We start from the raw sequence: 19,944 nt of genomic DNA on the forward strand, positions 1-19,944 counted from the left end.
GACTGGATTAATAGATTTGGTCTTCTTGAGCTGAAGATTAATGGTAGGAAATACACCTGGGGCAATAATCAAGACTCTTTGGTTATGGACCCTTTAGATAGGGTTTTCATGTCCACTAATTGGGCAACATCTTTCCCTAATGTTCAGCTCAGAGTTCTTCCTAAGGTTGGTAGTGATCACACCCCTCTGGTATTGAACACTTGTGCTTTCTCCCCCCCCCCTAAAGAGAAAGCTTTTAGATTTGAGAAATGGTTTCTTGAAGTAGATGGCTTTAGAGAAGTAGTTCATAAAGCCTGGAGTACTAAATGTTGCTTTACCAAAGCTATTGATGTTTGGCAGTTTAATATTAGAAATACCAGGAAAGCTATTAAAGGCTGGTGTGCTAATTTTGAGGCAGAGCAAAAAAGGCAGAAACAAGCCTTGGTGGCTGACTATAACTGCCTTGATATTATTGCTGAGTCTCAACCTCTCTCTCCCAACTCTAAGCTGAGGATTAAAAACATTGCAGGTGAACTGAATGATATCTGGAAAAGAGAAGAGATAAAAGCTAGACAGAGGTCCAGGGAGAGGGAGATCCTGGAAGGTGATCTCAACACTGGCTACTTTAAAGCTGTGGCAAGCCTAAAAAGGAGGAAGAAGCAGATCCTGATGCTGGAAAATGATGAAGGTATTGTCACTGACCCAGAAGGTATTATGAATACTGCTGTTAGTTACTATAAAAAGCTATTTGGCTTTGTAGATAAAATAGACATCACTCTGAAAGATGACTTTTGGAGTGAGGATGAATTAGTCTCAGAAGCTCATAACAATATTTTAGACACTGCTTTTACTGAGAAGGAAATTAAGGCTGCTGTTTTCAGCTCATATGCTGAAGGAGCACCTGGCCCAGATGGGTTCCCTTTCTTATTTTATCAGCAATTCTGGGACCTTATTAAAGGCAACCTATTTGCTTTATTCCAGGATTGGGAGATAGGAGAATTAGACCTGTATAGGCTTAATTTCTCCCTCCTAACCCTGGTTCCTAAAGAGGCTGAGGCAGTTAGAATGGAGAAATTTAGGCCTCTTGCCATGATTAATTGTAGTTTTAAAATCTTTGCAAAGTGTGCCACAACCAAATTTGGCCCCATTTGCAATGATCTAATAGCTCCTAACCAGACAGCCTTTATTAAAGGGCGTTTCATTGCTGAAAGTATTATTGCTGCACATGAAATTATACATTCTGTGCACTCTAGCAAGCAGTCTGGCTTCGTTTTTAAGCTAGACTATGAGAAAGCTTATGACATGATTAATAGAGAATTCCTTATGGATATGATGAAGAGGAGGGGTTTTAGCCATAAGTTGATGGATAAAGTGGAATCTCTCATTTTCAAAGGCTCTGTTGGTGTCAGGGTGAATGACAGCAACAGTGAGTTCTTTGTTCCTGGCAAAGGTGCCAGACAAGGAGATCCCTTTTCCCCTCTCCTTTTCAATCTAGTTGCTGATGTCTTTACTAGGATTTTAATTAAAGCTTCTACCAATAACAAAGTTGAAGGCCTTTTCCCTGTCACAAATCCTGCGGGCATCATTAGCATGCAACATGCAGACGACACTTTGCTCTTTTTGGGCAAAAACCTTTCTTTTGCTAAAAACCTTAAGTGGTTACTGTCATGTTTTGAACAGTTATCAGGGATGAGGATCAATTTTCACAAGTGTGATCTAGTCCCTATTAATATTGACCGTGAGGAAGCAAATTTATTTGCTCAGGTCCTGGGGTGTAAGCTTGGAGATTTTCCTATCAAATATTTAGGGGCCCCTCTTCACTATAATAAGCTTAGGAAAGAGGATTTACAACCCACTGTAGATAAAATTATTAAGAAAGGAGCCGGTTGGAGAGGGAGATTACTTTCTTCCGGTTAGAATCCTCTGCTATCTTATGGGAATTATTAAATTCCCTAAGTGGGCTACTAACATGATCAACTCTCAACTGGCTCACTGCTTTTGGGATGATTATGAAGGCCATCATAAATACCACCTAGCTGCTTGGGGTAATATTGCCTTGAAAAAACAGTATGGTGGTTTGGGCATCCCTGACATTGCTGATATGAATCTCAGCTTGTTAGCTTCGTGGGCTAAGAGATATTTCAATGATGATGGTAAAATTTGGAAACAAATCATTGACGCCAAATATAAAACTTGCAAACCTAACATTTTTGCTTGCCCTGATATTGGAGCTTCCCCCCTTTGGAAAGGCATTCTTTGGGCTATTAAAGCTGCAAAAATTGGCTTTTCCTGGAAGGTGGGTAATGGCAAGAGTATTAGGTTTTGGGAAGATAGGTGGACTGGCAATGCTACACTTGCAACTAGTTATTGGGGGTTGTATAATATTGCCAATACTACCAATGTCTCCATCAGTGAGGTGTGGGATGGCGTGACTCTGAAAATTAACTTTAGGAGGTGTTTTTCGTCGGACATGCTTACTGCTTGGAATGAGCTTTTTTGTATAGTCAAGGATCTGAGCTTAAATGATTGTGAGGACACTATATTTGGGATCTAGAGCCTAAGGGTATATACACTGTTAAATCTTATTATAATTTTGTGAATTTTAGAGGAGTGGTTCCAGACAACATTATGTTGATCTGGAAAGCTAATGTTCCTCAGAGGATCCAGATCTTTCTCTGGTTGCTTGTGAGGAACAAGCTACTCACCAGAGACAATCTTCTGAAGAGGCAGCATGTAGCTGATCCTACCTGCCTATTCTGTAATGAAGCAGAATCGGTTAATCATCTTTTTTTTAATTGCGTTGTTGCGAGAGAACTCTGGAGAGAGATCTTTAGCCCCATGGGATGCAACGTTGAGTTTAACTCGCATGGGCTCCTTGAGTGGTGGACTAGTAATGACAGCAAAACTGCAGATATCATGCTTCATGCAGCTGCATTATGGGCTCTTTGGAGATATTGCAACGATATTTACTTTAATGCTGTACCTTGGCTTGGTATGCAGGTTATGTGGCAAAAGACAGCTTCCTTTTTAACCTTGTGGGAGATCAAGGGTGCGGATGCAGTCCAGAGGAGATGTCGTCTCCTGGTTCAAAGGATGGAGCATTTGGCGCGAGCACCGCCTCTTCTCCTTTGGCCAGACCCTGGCTAGGACTGAACCAGTGCAGTGGAAGGACTTCTTGCTTCGGGGGTGGCTTTTCGCTCTGAAGACATGGGCGTGATCTTTAAACTCTAAAATATGTTTGCTGGTTGTAGCCTGTTCTGGATGTGGTCTTTCTGCTCTTTGTCTCTTTTGCTCCTTAAGAGAGAGTAGACTGTGTGGTGTTTTTCATTTTGCTGGGGCAGCGTCTCTGCTGTGTTTTCCCCGCGCGTCTTGTAGCTCCAAAACAAAACTTTGTTCGGTGGTTTCGTTGCATGCAATGGAACCGGGGCTTTCGAGCCCTTTTCTTCTAAAAAAAATGTACTGTATATACCAATTCAAAATACTTATAGATTGATTTCGCTCTAGCAGGTGACAGTGTACACTGACATCTGCCCACCGTGCGTGATATGAATACCATTTTAAGAGCTGGGATTTTCTCTCGAAACTTTGCTTGGAATTTGATTGAAAGCCGTTTAGATTTATTTAGAGAAATTTCTGAGAGTCAAAGAAAAAAAAATAGAAACAAGAAAACAGAAAAAAGAGGAAAGTGTATCTGAAAGAAAATATAAAATGCAGTCAAATTTGTTGGCCGTCAGATCTGCGGGGCGATTGGTGGCAACATAGACTAGCTGGGCTGGGCGGCGGAACAGAGCAGCAGCAGCATAGGAGGAGCAGGGGAGCAAGACTTGAGAGAAAGCAGAGCAGGGACCGCCAAATGGTGCGGGCGGGAGAGGCGGATGGTTCTGCTGGCCACCAGCGACAGCAATCTCGTGCTCAGGCGCCTCATTTCTGCAAACCTGTCCAGATGATAATCAACGTGACAATGGAAAAACCGTGGTACAAGTAGGAAGCATGTTTTTGAAGACAACATTTCTAGCTATCCATACTCCAACCTAAAGCAGCAACTACAACTATGTCAGCCATCAAATTTCTAACATCTACAGTAAAGTTCAGAACCATCTACATTGATCATTAAAAGAAACAGGAGCAGCTTGAATTTCTAGAAACATGGCATGAAAACAATAAGTGATCCACAGTTAAAGTAGTACCACCTTCCGAACCAAAGTTTCTTTGAAGGGCCTTCTAACCTTTTGAAATATCTGAGAGCAATATACAGCTGTATGCACACACGAAGAAAAGCACGATAAAAATGAAAGGAACCGATACACCGAAAATTATCGCATTGTCCCAATACCAGTTCCCTGTAATATTATCTAACCATGCAACGAGATCGCATGTACAACGAGACACGTTCTTAACTCTTCAAGAAGGGAATGACACTCAAGTGCCGCCATCTGCAAATCCAACCACCGAATGCAAGATCTTGAGTTTTCATCCTAAAGATCAGGTCCGAGTAAATCCGAGCAATGCCTTCAACAAGGTAATGACATAAAAAACATCGCCATTGCCAGATACAACTTTAGACAGTGACTACAATTTTTTTTTTACTTAGAAAGTCTTGAACGCGTAAAGTTCAATATTACCAATGTAAGTTGTATGAGATTTTGGCTATGTATACATCCAAATTATAAGCTTTTAGATAGCTCACAAGAGTAGATGCTAAGGACACCTAGTCATTTAGCAACGAAAACTGATGTTAAACCGAATATCCAACAATCAAGGACGACCGGCGGACCGGCAATAATATAAGAACATAAAAAGCAATGATGTAACTAATGAAACTTCCTAATATCCCATTCATCTCTAGGGGACGCGGGTTCGCACATCGGACAGCTACCGGGGCGCTACCGATTGCGCAGTTAAAAAAACTAGAAAACTCAAATTTTTAAGGGATGCTCATGTTTAATCAACTTCTCACTTAGTCCAAATGCTACTGGGCAACTGCTAGCTCAACGGCTACCCCCCCACAACCGGGAACCCTATTCCCTGCGTAGGATGACAAATGTCGGCCAAACGCACCCCCTCCCCGGTCGCTACCTGTTTCGTGCCGGCCCAAGTAGCGTAGATCCCACCTTCCCAGACTTTTTTTTTTCATTCTGTTTTTTTTCGTGTTTGGTTTTTATTTTCTGTTTATTTTTTTATTTTTTTCTTTCGTGAACATTTTTTTTTGAAAATCAGGATCATTTTTACTTCATTGAATTCTAAAATTAATCATCAAATTAAAAATTCATCATTGAAGTTCAAAAAATGTTCATAAAATTCATCAAGTTCATAATTTATTCATCCAATTAAAAATTTAAAACCTTGAGCATTTCAGAAAAAATTGCGAATGTACTGAGCATTTTTTTGAATTCATGGACATTTCTTTTGAAATTTTGAACAATTTTGGAAATCATGAATTTTTTAATTCACAAACATTTTATAAGTCACGAACATCTTCTGAAAATTGAAAACATTTTTTGAATTCACGAACATTTTTTTATAAACCCATGATTTTTTTAATTTCCCAACTTTTTTTTAAAATTTGGCAACGTTTCTTTGAATACACGAACAACTTCAAAAATGACAAACATTATTGGGATTCACCAACATTTTTAAATTCACGAACATTTTTTAAAAATGCAAACATTTTTCAAATTCAATAAGATGTCTTTTGATCTCAATAACATGTTCTGAACTCGTGGACATTTTGAAATTCGGTTGTCATTTGAAATCCGGAATTTGTTAATTAATGAATAGAAAAACACGAACAGAAAAAGAAGAACTAAAAAAACAGGGGCACCGACCCTACATGGGCTTCCCACTGCCTTAGACCCCGACGGTCATCACCCATCACCCACCTCTCAAAAAGAAAAAGATCCCGACGGTAAAAAAAAAGAGATCCCGACGGCCGGCGGACGGCGAGGTGTATAGCGGGTGGCAGCAGCCGAGCAGCATGCAGATGCAGTCACGGCATGGTCGTCCCTTGCCCGGCGCGTCGCCGGGGGAGCGCCGTCAGCACCGATTCATTCTCCGCTGTCCTCCCAAGGAATCTCCACGGGGTCAGCCTGCCTGCTTGCCCGCCAAGTGCTTGTCTTTATTCCTGACTGAGCTTCCTTCCTTGGGTGTTTGGCTAGTTCTAGTTCACTGTTCCACTGGGTCGTGCTGCATTGCTGCTTCTGACTGCATATCTAACTCCATTGTTGTGGGATGGGGAATGCTTGCCATAATTGGTGTTTGTGTGGATGCTTGCTTCTGAACTATGAACCCCCTGTCCCTAGCACGTTACCTGATACTAGTACATTTTTCCTTTTCTTTTTGCACGGCAGTGTAAATGGCATGCTTTCACTTTTGGTATTTCCAACTATTTGCCCTATGCTAAATTTCCAAAGCGATCAATGTGTATGCAGATCAATAGATTGCTCATGCACTTTATGTGTTTCAATTCAAGCTAATCATATTGACATGCTATGCAGGCGATAGTAACTATTCTCTGTTTCTTGGCAGCAGATTATATCGACACTTTGCATCATTCTTTCGCTTTATTAGCCGAGACGAGGTACCCTGTTCTCTCCCCCTTCCCCTGTTTTGTTCTTCAGTTTAATATCCATTCTATGCTCTCTGAAACCTTACATTTTGGATGTATACATAGCCTAAATTTCAAAAACTTTCACTGGTAGCATTGAACTTTCTGTGATAGAATAGAATGACTCTTTTGTCATTGTTCAAAGTTTCTTTTCTCCAACCTCTTTTCTGGTTGAGCTTTCATTCATAAATTTTTTAAACCATCGGATCTCATTTTTTTTGGCCTTTTTCCAAACACAAAACATGCCGCAGTTGGCTACAGTATGGTCGCAAAGAAGAAATCTTTGAGCATTGATATACATTGGGGGTTTGTCGTTCCCAAAGAAAATGTTCCTTTCCTTTGGAACAAACGAGCTTGAAGGTTTTTCTTTGCTTCCAATTCCTACCTAAAACAGGTTAACACAAACTCTACATAGGGGGGACAACGCTAGGCAATCTACCTTCCAAAAACACAAGCACTTTGGGCAGGAGACCTCCATACACCAACTGAACCATGTGATTGCTATTTATTTAAATACAGGGTACACAAATCTCAATCAAGCATTGTACTGTGGGATATACGTACCACAACCAAACACTGAGGTAAGTTCAGAAAGATCAATAATGGAAGTAACATTACAATAGAAGTAAATACTATAAGAATCGTTAACAGATTTAGCAGTACCATATACGTACACATTATAAGAATCAGTAATGGATGCAGTTGTTTTATTTCGCCCTTGAGAAGGCGACACGGATCTGCTGAAACAGTCTCCACTTAATTGTACAATACCAGACGATTTGTAGGTCCATCGATAGACAATGTGACATTTTCGAATCTCTTCACTCGGTGATTATCTTTGGCCACTTTCTGGCATACTTCTTGTCCAAATACCTAGGGGTGTCCTTCAAATCTTCTACCAAGAAGTTGGTTATTTCATCTGCTTGATTACCAACGCTGAGATGCACCTCCTGGAGGCTTTTAAGGGTCTCGATGCCGTAAATCCCTTCAAAGGCCTCAAACCGCATATCGATCCTCTCCAGTGCCGGCATTACCTCTTCTCTTGTGACTGCAAAGCTCAGCCTCGGCACCAGAGTAGCAAAGAAGCGAAGCAGCTTTAGACTCTTGAATCCTCCAGGTGGAATAATGATCTCCCTGTCCGTAAGCTGTTTATTTTCCTCAAGAATGTCCACTATGTCCCTATCATCCTTGTCTGCGCTGAGTGTGAAGGTGAGGGTAAACAATTTGGGCAGGCCCTGGATGAGCTTGAAAGTTTCAGTCCGAAGAACTGTTACAGAAAGGGTCAGCTTATAGAGGTTATTGAGTTCTTTGATCCACTGTGGGGGCCTTTCCATCTTGCCAGACAACTCTAGGCCGATGATGTATCTTGGAGGAGTGGTCATGGTGTCTAGTGAGTTGATAAAATTAGAGCTCTCATCATTGATTGCCAATGTCTGCAGACCGCAGCTACAGAGGTACTCAATGGAGGAGCGTAATTGTTTGAAGGTCTGACCGCCCTCCCTTATATTGAGCTTGTAAATGGCAAGCTTCCTTAGCCCTGTCAGCTGATGAAGGCTTGCTACAGCTGATGAGTCCTCACCGATCTCAATCCCTGACAAGATCCGAAGTGCTTTCATCGGCTCCTTGTTCTTCTCATGTGACAACTTCAAAGCCTTCTTTGTGTTTTTGTTCCCTCCAAGCACGCTACGGAGCTGTTTGAGCTGACCAAAAGCTTTGGGCAGCACCCCAACATCTGTCTCCCTTATGTCAAGAGTTTCTAGATACTGGAGCTTCTCGATCTTTGATGGGATCTCAGAAACCTCTGTCCGTCTGAGGCTCAAATACTTCAGCACAAGCATTTTACATATGTCATTCAAATGCTTATCTGTCAAACCCTTCCAGCCCTCAAGATCAAGCACTTGTATTATTCCATTAATGAATGAATGGAATGGGAGTCGTCGGTTTTGGCTTCCAAATGCCGTCAGTGACCGCACTTGAGACAAGTTCATGCCTTTTGTTGAATTCCCATGCTTGGAACCACTGCTTTGCATGGAAAGTCGACGAACTTTGTTGCTAGGAGTTGGCATCAACCAATGTCCACCAACAACAGTAATAAAATTCTCTTCACTTGACTTGGACACGATATATTCAAGGATCATGTCATGAACTTTAAATGATTTGACCTTTCCATTGCTGCTGTGATCCACAGGACGTATTATCTTCCTTCTTACAAGCTGATTGAAGTATGTTTCTGAAACTTCCTCTGCACTCAGCCCTTCCTTCTCAGAAACAAAACATTCTGATATCCACCTCCGGGTCAGACGCTTCTTACTAATTTTTGAGCCCTTGGGGAATATGCTCAAGTACAATGAGCAGGTCTTGAGATCTGCTGGCAAATCATTGTAGCAATAATCAAGTATCCTTGTGACCCCCTCCAATGTAAGGGGAGCCACTTGCTCTGGAAATAATGACTTGCAAACTTTACTCCAATGATCACTCTTTTTTTTAGGGTTGCAGGCAACAAGGCCAGCCATGGTGACTATGGCCAATGGCAGCCCCCCACAGTATTTCCATATCTCCTCATGGACCTCTTCTTTCTCCCCAACCTTCCTGCTTTGTGGATTAGAAAAACTAGGAACATCCGCTGAAGGCAAATGATCAGTTCCATCTCCTTTGGAGGACTCAGTACCAACAACTTGAGATATTTTATCCATTCCTTTACCTTCTTTCCCGCTTGGGGATTCAGAAATACTCTGACGAAATAGGCTTTTGGAGTCGGCATCATTGAGAACATTAACTGTATGGACATAATCAGTTCCATCTCTTTCTGAGCACGCTGCGCCAACAGCTTGAAATCTTGTAGTTACTATTACTCTACTACCATTTGTATTATCATGTGGTAACCAATTTCTAATGGTCTCCCATGTTTCTACGGACCATATATCATCAATCAACAGGAGATACCTGCCAAGAAAAAGGTAACAAAGTACAAGTGAGATGAAATGTGCTAGCTTACTTAAATTCATGCCACTGAGAAAAAAAGTAATCCTCTGAACAGTCGAAGAGTAACCCCATAAGTATTCATATTTTTTGCTTCTAGATTGTTGGTCCATTTTTAGTACGTTTTAGAAAATTTTACTTATATATATTTATAGTCGTACGAAATTTTCTATTTGTAACTAGTTGGAGGTCAGTTATTAAATTTGCACAAATATTCCTTGTGCAACTTCTTTGATGAAACTTCCATGTGCAACTTTAACTATTAATATTTTGGTCTTTAATTATCAAGGCTCCACTAGCTACATTTTTCAGTCACCATTCTACAAACTTCAGAATGAAATTGTTGTGGTAAACAACACAATTTTATCACCGGTTTACTACAATTCAGACACTTGATGCATATATGCACAGTCGTTGGTACACGTAATTTAGAAAAAAAAACAAAATAAATGATTTTGAGGTACCTCCTTCCAAGAAGGCGTTTTTTGAGTTCTTCGATAAGTTGGTCACGATTCATTGTTTCTATCTTACTCTGCATGCTGCCATCATTGCTTTGCGGCCTGTCACCAGAGAGCAGTGGCACAACTTGCTTCACTGAGCTTTTCAGGTCTACCAGTAGGTTTTTCTTCTTTAACTTCCCTATGTTGTTGCCCTCCTGCCCCTCCTCCTTTGGCTTGATTTGACTGTTTGCTGGTTTGATTTGCCCAAGAACATCCCGGAGGATTTCATCTTCATCGAAGTTCTGAGACACCGTGACTGACGCCCGGCAATCAAATTCATTCCTGAAATCTCGGTACAGTGCCATGGCAATGGTTGTCTTTCCCACACCACCAAATCCAAGCAAGGACACAACAGCTCGATGAGAGCCTTTATCATGTTTGGTTAGCCAACCTCGGAGCTTCTCCATGTCCATCTTCACTCCCACGGGGTCCTCTGTGCGGATGAGCTGACGGCTCGCTGCCAAATGCTCAGCAATGCCATACGTAATAGCATGGGTTGCTCCGTCTTGGGAGCTTGTTCTTGTGTTTGGGTTGTCCACTCCATATCTGTTGCGCCTCTCAGCAATGTATTGTGCTCGGACCTTGAGCTCGGCAATCTTGGAAGCAATGTCGCGGCGAGGCCTGAATGTCCACACCTCGTAGACTGCCATCACCAGGAAGGAACATCTTACGTCGCTGAGGGAGTCCCGAGGGAGGCGATGAGCAAAGTCATCGATGCAGTCTTCCATGTCGTATGCCATGTCACGGATCTGCCTCATCCAGTTCTTGAGCCGGCGATCGTGGTTGTCCAGGGCAGAGCCGAGGTCGCCAAGAAAAGCCTGCATGCTGGCGAGCTCATCACTGATGTATTGGATGTCACCGCGGACGCCACGGATCAGAGTGTACTCTTGGGCAAGGAGGCTGCCCAACTTGCCTAGGAGAGACCTCATGGTGGCTTCCGAAGCACTCACTACAAACTCCATCTCCTCCTTTTGTGTGCTCTTCACTACCACAATCTGTCGCCTCCTGTTGCAAGTCCAAAGACAGTTCACCTCCACTGCTATCTCAGCAGTTGTTGATCTATTAAAGGAAAAATATCGTAAAGGACGTCATCAGTGGTGGTGGCAAAATAATCTTGAAAAAGGCTAGACCTAGATATATAGGCAGAACATGAAACAATGTACCTATCTATCTATTATATATTAAAAGAACAATACGAAGGTAAATAAAGAAAATTCTACAATAAAGCAAACACATCAGGCTGTCAAACTAAGGAAAGATGACCGTCAGATGTTCATAATCAGAGATAGCCACACTGCGGACATCACATGAAGCTCAGTCCGGTTTTCTCTTCGGAAAGGGGATGACCCCGGCCTCTGCATCATATGGTGCACCACAACCATAAAATTGGGAGAGAATGTCACTTCTCCCGGCCTTTGAACCAACTAGAGATGCATACAGCCATTTTATTATGAGCACTTGGATTATCTTGATGTGTAGTCTCACCACTCATCGAGCCTGATCCTCAAGAATATTTTTGATGAGTATCAATTTTTTTATCTTAATGGGTGGTCTCAGCATGCACCAATCTTGGTCCTCAATAAAATGGGAGAAAACCCCCCGTGCATCACCTGTCACTAATGGGAACTGAACCCGGGTGGTCAGGCTGCACAACTGCATGCCCAACCACTGAGCCAATGCTCTATTTGCCAAAGCTCAGTCCCGTGCAGCTCATGATCCAGCGCCCCTTAGTCGCGTGCAAAACTTTGCTGAACCTGAATCTGTCTAGTCGTCCTACTCTCGCCTCTCTCTAGGCCATCCCCACTACTCCTGGCGTCTCACCTTGCCATCCATTGGCATCGTTGTCCGCCCTGCGTAGGTGGGAAGGGCGATAACTGACAGCAAGGGCGTTGAGAAGAGGCCCTGCAGTCGTCACTTGGCTGCAATGGTCTGGGAAGTGGGAAGTACCATAGTGCAATCTACAGGCTGAATATAATGAAAATTGAGATAGTTTCCATGTATGTGAAAGCAAGAAAGGTCTTCATCTTCCAACCAATATATTCAGTTTGCAGTTCTTCATAATGTACACATGACTGAATGAACCTTACCCAATATTACTTTGTAAATATGAGTTGAGGAGATAATAATCTCTTTTTTTTGCTTAGTAGTTGTTATCATTGAATTTATTCTGTTAATTGCCTTGTTTGTATACTGATCAACCAGGTTGTCCCAACTGCAGTGCAATTCTATCACCTATAAAGGTTGTTTACACCCATGATGCCTATGCCATGAATTCTAAGGGATCTCTTACTATCAATATTTGTTTGATACCCACATGCATTAAAGGTGCTAATATACAACTACTGCATTTTCTATCTGTTATACCGGAAAAAGCTTTCGCCCCGCTTTATATATAAAGCAATACGACCGAACCGATTCAAAGTGACGAGGGAACCGTCTTACAAAGCAGATCATCAAAGATAAACATACAAATAGGAGTAGCCACACCACAACAAGAAGCACTCCAGACTGCTGACTAGACGAGGAACCGCACACCTCCAGAAGAAACCACCGGACATCCATTGCAACGCACACACCAAGTTGTCGCTAGAGAGAGCCCCCTGCCCTCTCACTCCGGGCCGTGGAGTGCCGATCCTGCCAGCAGACACCAAGGACCGAGAACGATGCCAATGAAGTCACGTATAAAACATAGGATGCAGCGAGACCACCCCACACCAGAGGCGAAGGAACTTCCAGCCGGGATCCGAGCTTGCCACCGATGACGACGTGTCACGACAGGATAGAACCTGAGCTCCACGACGACACCCCCAGGAGGGTGACGACGCAATGCGCCGCTGCCGTCGAGACCGAAGGAACGGTCTAAATTTTTCACCCTGAGCCCAAGCGCAGGAAAAAGGGATCTCGACGACGCCCCCAAGAGGGACACGACACCCACAGGCATCGTGTCGCCGGCGCCGAAGCACTGAGCTTTCGCCTGAAGCCTCACCCACGCCACATCGAGGTGTCCTAGTCAACAAGCCCGCCAACACCAAATCAAGCCTCCACATTGCGATCAGATGTCACTGCCGAAGCACCGCCATCATCAGGATCCCCTGCCGCCCCACTCCACGCCATCCACACAGCCATAGAGAGAAGCCACCATCACTGCAACGCCGCCTGCCGCAAAGACAAAGGTGCAGTCCACCTTCCAGGGCCGCCACTCTGGCATCCAAGTGCTCGCATCCTTGCACCACCATCAGCAGCACGCCGGCAAGGGAATCAACCACCAGACGGTGATGGAAAGACTTTCACATCAAGAGGGCCACCGTTCACCCCACCATGCCACGCCAAGCCCCCAAATCGAACTTGCCAGAGCCAAGGGCCAGCCACCAGCCAGCCCACGCAGCGGGGCACTGACACCACCGGCCGCTCCGGACAGCCACCTTGGGTGCTCTGCAGAAAGGCAGGAGCAACCATGGCTGAGCAACGGATCTGCATCGAAAGGCAGCAGAGCGCCAGCACGCACCAGATCCGGTACGAGGGCTACCCGACCTGGCCGCCAGCCACCGGAGGAGCAGCATCCGGGAGGGCAACCGCCGGGGGTGTACCCAGAGCAGGGGATTTGGCAGGCGACGCCGCACGCCGGCAGCAGCACCCCGCGAACCGGGATGAGGTGCGGCGAGGATGCAGGCAAGCCGGATCCCACCGGCGGCGGTGTAGGATGGACGCCGGGACGCGAGCCGCGATCGAGGGGAAAGGGAGCGGGCGCCGGGCCCAGGCGAGGCGCGAGCACCCGCCGCCGCTGATAACCACCAGGGACTTTGCCCTGGCGGCGCCGTCCGGCGGCAGCGGGGGTGAGGAGGGTGGAGAAGGGGGGCTAGCCGAGCGGCGGCGGGGTCGCCGCCCGAGTCGCCCGCGGGGCGACGCGGGGGCACCTAGGGTTGGAGGAGGGCCTCTAATTTCAACATATGCGATTGTTCCCACTACGCTCTATTTGTTATATGCGTTCATGCCCAGTAAAACTTTGCAGTTTGCTGTTTCCTATTAGTTGAAGATGATAGTAACGTCATAATGCCGTTACCAACAAAGTTAGCTATGTTCATTCAGTTAATGTTAGATGCGCAATGATAAATTTGTCGAATTACATTTTGGTTTCTACTTTGTTTACTCAGCCTGTAGCATACAAGAACGACAACTTTATAAGAAACACGAAGATTTGTTTTGTTAAATGGATGCGAATAAAAATCCTTTTGCATGTCCATAAAATAAATCTGTAAGGAGGAAAATTCCAGAATGGTATCCTTGATTTCCCGTCCATTGCGTGTCTTCATTATTACATTTGCTTGGTATGAAATGTGTGATTTCAGGGATGTCCTTTTCCCTCGATTTTTTAATTCTAATTTTGTACTGCCCATTTAGATTGGTATACAGTGATTAATAATAAACTCCCTACATAATCTCTATATCTATGCTTAATTTAACTCCATCTTAACCGAGACACCTGACAGATTGTTTCCTTACTTCTGGGTATTTTTTAGGTATTGATGAGATTGTGGACTGGCTGTTATTCCTTGACAATTGTTTCCTAAGAAATAAAAGAGGATGTACTGCAGATTTGTTAATATATATCATACTCTTGATCATAGAGAGTTACGGTGTATAATTTCAACATACATACACCATCGGTTATACTTTGTAATGAGGGTCTCATCAAGGAGGACAAGAAAATAGGCATCCCAACTCTCAAATAGAATTTGACCATTGCCCATTACCAGTGTCAGATTTACTTTTAGTATCAGTTATGTTGTTTATATCTCTTTCTTTTGTATGTATGTTTCCATTTCTTTTCAAATTGAGGTCGTGCACTGATGCATTGACATGGATTTTGTCGTAGAGACTCGTGCAGATTCTTACCTGGCTAACGTGCATATGTATTCTGTAGGTATACCAGAGTAAGAGAATATTTTTTTTATAGAAATAGCATCTATTCTTAGATGAATTTTGAAAAAGATTATCATGGTTCCAAAGGGATGGTTCCTATCTTATAGCTATAATCTAGCAATTACAGTAATGCTTTATGAACCGTTGCCCTTCTGTATTATGTTGTTTTCTCATACCCTTCCCTTTGTGCAATTAAATTAACAACTTGTGTAATAAATCATATTAAAATTAGTAGGTGATGCTGATGAATGACGTAAGTTTCTAATCCCAGTGAGATAGTATGCCCCATTACATGCTATCTATGTGCTATCTTAGATAAGTACTTCAGTTATATGTCCGTTAATGTACCTGCACATATACCTCTGACTTTAACAGTGTGTTGCATATACCACTATTTTCAGAGATCTGTTAAGACTTGGGGGAGGTGGCAAAGATGGACTTTCCAGTGACTTCGATATGATGTATTTGTCCCATTTAACTGCTTTTTACGATTACTAAAATGTATCGAGGCTGTGGGCAAAAATACAAAAATCTTGACATCTCAGATGAGGCTAACAGTGTTATATCATGGAATTCTTTGCTATATCAATCTTTTTTAAACTCGGCACATCCACACTAATTGGTTATTAAGAAATGTGTAGAATGAAATGGCTCTTGGTGACTATTGATCAACGCTAATAAGATGTGTTAAAACGTGTTCCTCCTATTGTTGTGGAGTGGTGGTTCTGACTTCTGATATGGGGATGGTTGCAGGGAAATAAGAAATAGAGAGATGGAAATATCGCAATTGGTACTCTCCTTGAGGTGGAAATTTACTCACTGATAGATGATAGATGCTAGATAACATGTCCTTTTTTAGGCATCCAGTACATCTTCTAAGTTTTGAAATTAATGCATTTCAAAAAAGTATTGAAATTAATGTCAAGGAAATCTATTCTATTCTATTATATATAAAAAGTAGTTTATGGGTTAACCAGAAAAAAGAAAACAATCTAGAAATTCTCACAAAAATCTAACCATTTATTTAATACACATAAAATTAATAGCCGTTCGATTTAAGTAAAGTAAAATTACCCATCTTTGCCATTACATAGCCCACGAAAGGTTATTTTCTTTTTTCTAGCGTCTTCCTTCTCTAAAGATTATATTCCTTATTATTTGTTAAAAAAGAAAATATTATATTCCTTTGCGTGTCTTCATCCTTCCCTTTAGATTTGGTTCTCTTACCCTAGCAATCACGGGACATCAATTAGGGTATGATGCCAGTGGCGCCCACCAGAAAAATACAACGAGGTCTAGCAACCAAGCATCAAGCAGGAGGAGCATAGCAAGTTAGCGTCGTTGTTTATATACCGGCCTTAGCTAGCAATCACGTGAGATAAATTAGGGTACGATCGAGGCCAGCGGCGGCCAGCAGAAAAATACGACGAGGTCTACCAACGGAGCATCAATCAGGAGGATCTTAGCGAGTCATTACATACCCCACGAAAGGTTAATTTCCTTTTTCTAGCATCTTCCTTCTCTATTGTTTAAAAAGAAAATATTATATTCCTTTGCGTATTTTCATCCTTCCCTACAGATTTGGTTCTCTGACCCTAGCAATCACGGGAGATCAATTAGGGTATGAGGCGAGCGGCGCCCAGCAGAAAAATACAACGAGGTCTAGTAATGAAGCATCAAGCAGGAGGAGCATAGCGAGTCAGCATCGCTGCTTATATACCCGCCGCTCTCACCCTAGCAATTACGGGAGATAAATTAGGGTATGAGGCCAGCGGCGCCCAGCAGAAAAATATGACGAGGTATACCAACGAAGCATCAATCAGGAGGATCTTAGCGAGTCAGCGCCACTGTTTATATACCGGCTGGCAGGGAAGTGGCGGCACTGTGTACCAAAGATTCCTGGCGCAGGACACCTCTCCACTTGAAGGGCCAGGTCAGTCTCATCGATGCAATAGTACATCTAGCTAGCTGACTATCCTAACACAAACAACCCAGCTAGGTACGTACTACTACTGTATCTGTTGCACATGTACGACATACAGTCTCCTGAATCCTGATGCATGCACATGAGCATCTCACGTACCATTCTTGCTGCCCCATGCACACATGAGTGCATATGCATCTCTATTAATTATGCATGTACATCGTACAATCTTTAGATTTTTCAGCAATAGGATCAGCATAGGCAATGTAAAATAGATGTGGATATCTATCATGGCTATGTGTATGCCGATTCCAGTAGAAACATGTCACATGCAAATTTAAAATTCCAGCAAATAACTCTAGCATAATAGTATTTATTATTATTTTGTAAAAGTCAAAGTATAAGCTATTTTTTTATGTAATACAAAATCCACAGAAACATACATTTTAATTTATAGATAAAATTGTTTGATTTGTCTTCCAACCTGAGATATATCATGCCACATCATTCAATTAGTTGTACTAAATCTGCATTAATCTTCTATTACATATTAAAAGTGCTAAACATGCATAAACAAATTATTTTAGATAGATCCATTTGAGTGACAACTAATATGGATCGCGTAATATTTTTCACTACCTTAATTACATAGCTTCAACAGCACAAACACAGGAAAAGAAGAAGAAAAACAGAGAAATATTGACATGAACAGGAAAGGGGGAAAAGTTGGACATCCATTTGGAAGATGGCTGCCGCTATGAAGGACGAAGACGACATGTCGACCGGCGTCGATTTTCACTAATATGAATGCGTGATATGGAGGATGAACTCAATCTGGATTAAAGCTGGCAATGGGAGACAATATCCATGCCCACGATGGATCAGCAAAAGCACAAACGTTGCTCTTTGCGTAGCTGAACATCAGCCGGCGGTACAAATCCGAGAGTCAATGGAGAAAACAAGGAAAGCAGGGTGTCGTTCCATTCAGGAGTCATCAAATGATAAAAGAAGGAAAGAGAGAAAGGGGACAAAGGGGATCGGGCAAGACCAGCCTCTCTGTGAAGTGTTGAGTGAGAGATTTTTTTAACTGGGTGAGAGATGTGTGAACGCTGTGTGCATAAGTGCATATGCGTCAGCCTGTTGGGCTAAAAGCTCAGGCACGGAAAATTAATTTTACTACAAACAACACAAATATAATAAAACATACTCCCTCTAATTGAACTTAATTCACACTCTTAGTATAACTGTAGTACAAAGTTATACTAAATGTACATCAATTATTATGGATAGGAGGAACATAAATAATCAGCTACAGATTTCCTGGAAAAATAATCAGCTACAAATTTTTCAAAAAGACATCTATGATTACGTCACCGTGTACATCATATGGGAAAAAAAGTACAGTGCATGTACGTATAGGTGTGTTTAGAAAGAACTATAATCCCTCGCCTCCATAATTTAGTGTATGTGGAATTTTTTAGAAGTCAAACTTAACAAAGTTTGACCAAGTTTATAGAGAAAACTATCTATATGTACAATAAAAAAACTATACAACATGAAAATTTAGCTCAGAACATATCCAGTTATATGAATTTGGTATTATAGATGTAAATATTTTTTATCAATAATCAGGGTCAGAGTTTGCAAAGTTTGACATTTGAAAAAATATATATGCATCATATTATAAAACAGAGGGAGTACAAATTTTGGTGCTACAAAACAAAATCAATGCTGATGTATAGTACATGGGAGTATGAACAGAAAATTATCTTACCGCTACAAATACCGATGCTTAGATTTAAGTGTGATGCATATGAAACTTATATAGTAAAAAATATATATACTAAAACTAAAAGCCTTTAATATGGCACAATGGGCCAGTCAAGCTGGCCCCACACCACAAACACAACAATGCGTCCGCATCAGGCAAATCAATGGATTGAAGCATGTGTACCACTAAAAAAGATCAACACCAACATAGCTTTCAGATATTACCCCGAAACATGAAAGGGATGCCTCTTATATATATATCCTAAAAACAACTAGTTCATGACTAGCCCAAAGGACCAGCAAATAATTACTTCTTTCAAACTAACTTTATTAAATACTAGCCCGCGCACGAAGAGCGGGCCACTTTGCTAGTTCTAGAAATTACACAGTTTCTAGTTTTCTTGGCAACTTGGCAAGCAAACAAAAGGCTACATATGCTCCTGATTAATTCGATCTATCTCCCCTCAAAAAATTAAAATAGAGAGAGAAACAGGAAGGGAGAGGAGCAGAGATGGGCACCTGCGATGCTGGTCGCGGAGTAGGCTTTAGCAGTCAGTGGCCTGGATGGCTGCAGAGTGCGATTTAGCAGCCCATGGTCAGGATGGCCGCCGTCGATGGCGTCAGAGGCGGAGGTCTATGGACGACGCGGTGGCTCCGGGGCAGAGGATACAGCAGACGGGATGGAAGGGCTGGTGGTGGCAACAAGACACCGAGAGCTGCTCCAATACGTATGTGCATGCCGGGCAGAGGGCGGGGAACTGAGGATGGTGGTGGACACAAGTAAAGTTTGCAAGATGCTGCTTTGCTTGCTGCATGCATATGAAGTTGAACTTTGGTCGCCTGAGAAGGAAAGCATCTGGTAGCCTTCCTGGAGTATATATGTCGCTCCAAAGACAAAAGAAAAAGAAGCGACGGCGTGGTATTGAGTTATTCGAGGAAAGTTGTGCAAGGTACAACTAACATATTTCAATAGCATCATCTCGTCATTATTTATCAGGCAACAAATTTTTCTAGATGATGGAAGCCACATATCTCCTCACCTCTGTGAGTCTGTACCAAATTAAGAATCACACACATCATATTGCATCAGTGCACTACTCCTTGGCGTGCAGAGCAAAATGAGAAAGCTCAGAAGGATAGTATTCTCCTATTGGACAATAATAATAAAGAGATAAAATTACAAGAGAGGGAGAGGGCTCTTTGAAATCAAAAGAAAAAGAAGAAAAAGGAAGGGTGATTCTTTTGGAAAAGAACCGAGTAGGAGTAGC

General features: G+C 42.5%; 1 protein-coding gene and 1 long non-coding RNA gene across 3 annotated transcripts; one reads left to right on the top strand and one right to left on the bottom strand.

Annotated features, from left to right (window-relative positions):
- Nucleotides 1-5,859: 5,859 nt before the first annotated feature.
- LOC123170160 (uncharacterized) lies at nt 5,860-15,624 on the top strand. Of its 2 annotated transcripts, none has more exons than XR_006485060.1 (3): nt 5,860-6,059; nt 6,508-6,556; nt 15,384-15,624. It is a non-coding gene; the product is annotated as an uncharacterized lncRNA (long non-coding RNA). The 2 variants fall into 2 exon arrangements; XR_006485061.1 differs by lacking the exon at nt 15,384-15,624 and adding an exon at nt 14,580-14,712.
- LOC123170158 (disease resistance protein Pik-2) lies at nt 7,166-19,688 on the bottom strand. The gene is made up of 3 exons (XM_044587994.1): nt 19,196-19,688; nt 10,027-11,121; nt 7,166-9,526 (listed from the first exon to the last, which is right to left on the bottom strand). Exons 2-3 carry the CDS (start codon nt 11,022-11,024, stop codon nt 7,405-7,407), a joined length of 3,120 nt encoding a protein of 1,039 aa, XP_044443929.1. The 5' UTR covers nt 11,025-11,121; nt 19,196-19,688; the 3' UTR covers nt 7,166-7,404.
- Between the last annotated feature and the right edge of the window lie 256 nt (nt 19,689-19,944).

Source organism: Triticum aestivum, chromosome 7D (assembly GCF_018294505.1).
Source record: "Triticum aestivum cultivar Chinese Spring chromosome 7D, IWGSC CS RefSeq v2.1, whole genome shotgun sequence".
Lineage (NCBI taxonomy): Eukaryota > Viridiplantae > Streptophyta > Magnoliopsida > Poales > Poaceae > Triticum > Triticum aestivum.

What these genes read in the sequence shown, in the direction of transcription:
- LOC123170158 (XM_044587994.1), bottom strand. Translation starts at nt 11,024, where the DNA reads ATGGAGTTTGTAGTGAGTGCTTCGGAAGCCACCATGAGGTCTCTCCTA. An exon ending in AAACGCCTTCTTGGAAGGAG is followed by an intron (nt 9,527 to 10,026) that starts GTACCTCAAAAT and finishes TTTTCTTGGCAG; the next exon opens with GTATCTCCTGTTGATTGATG.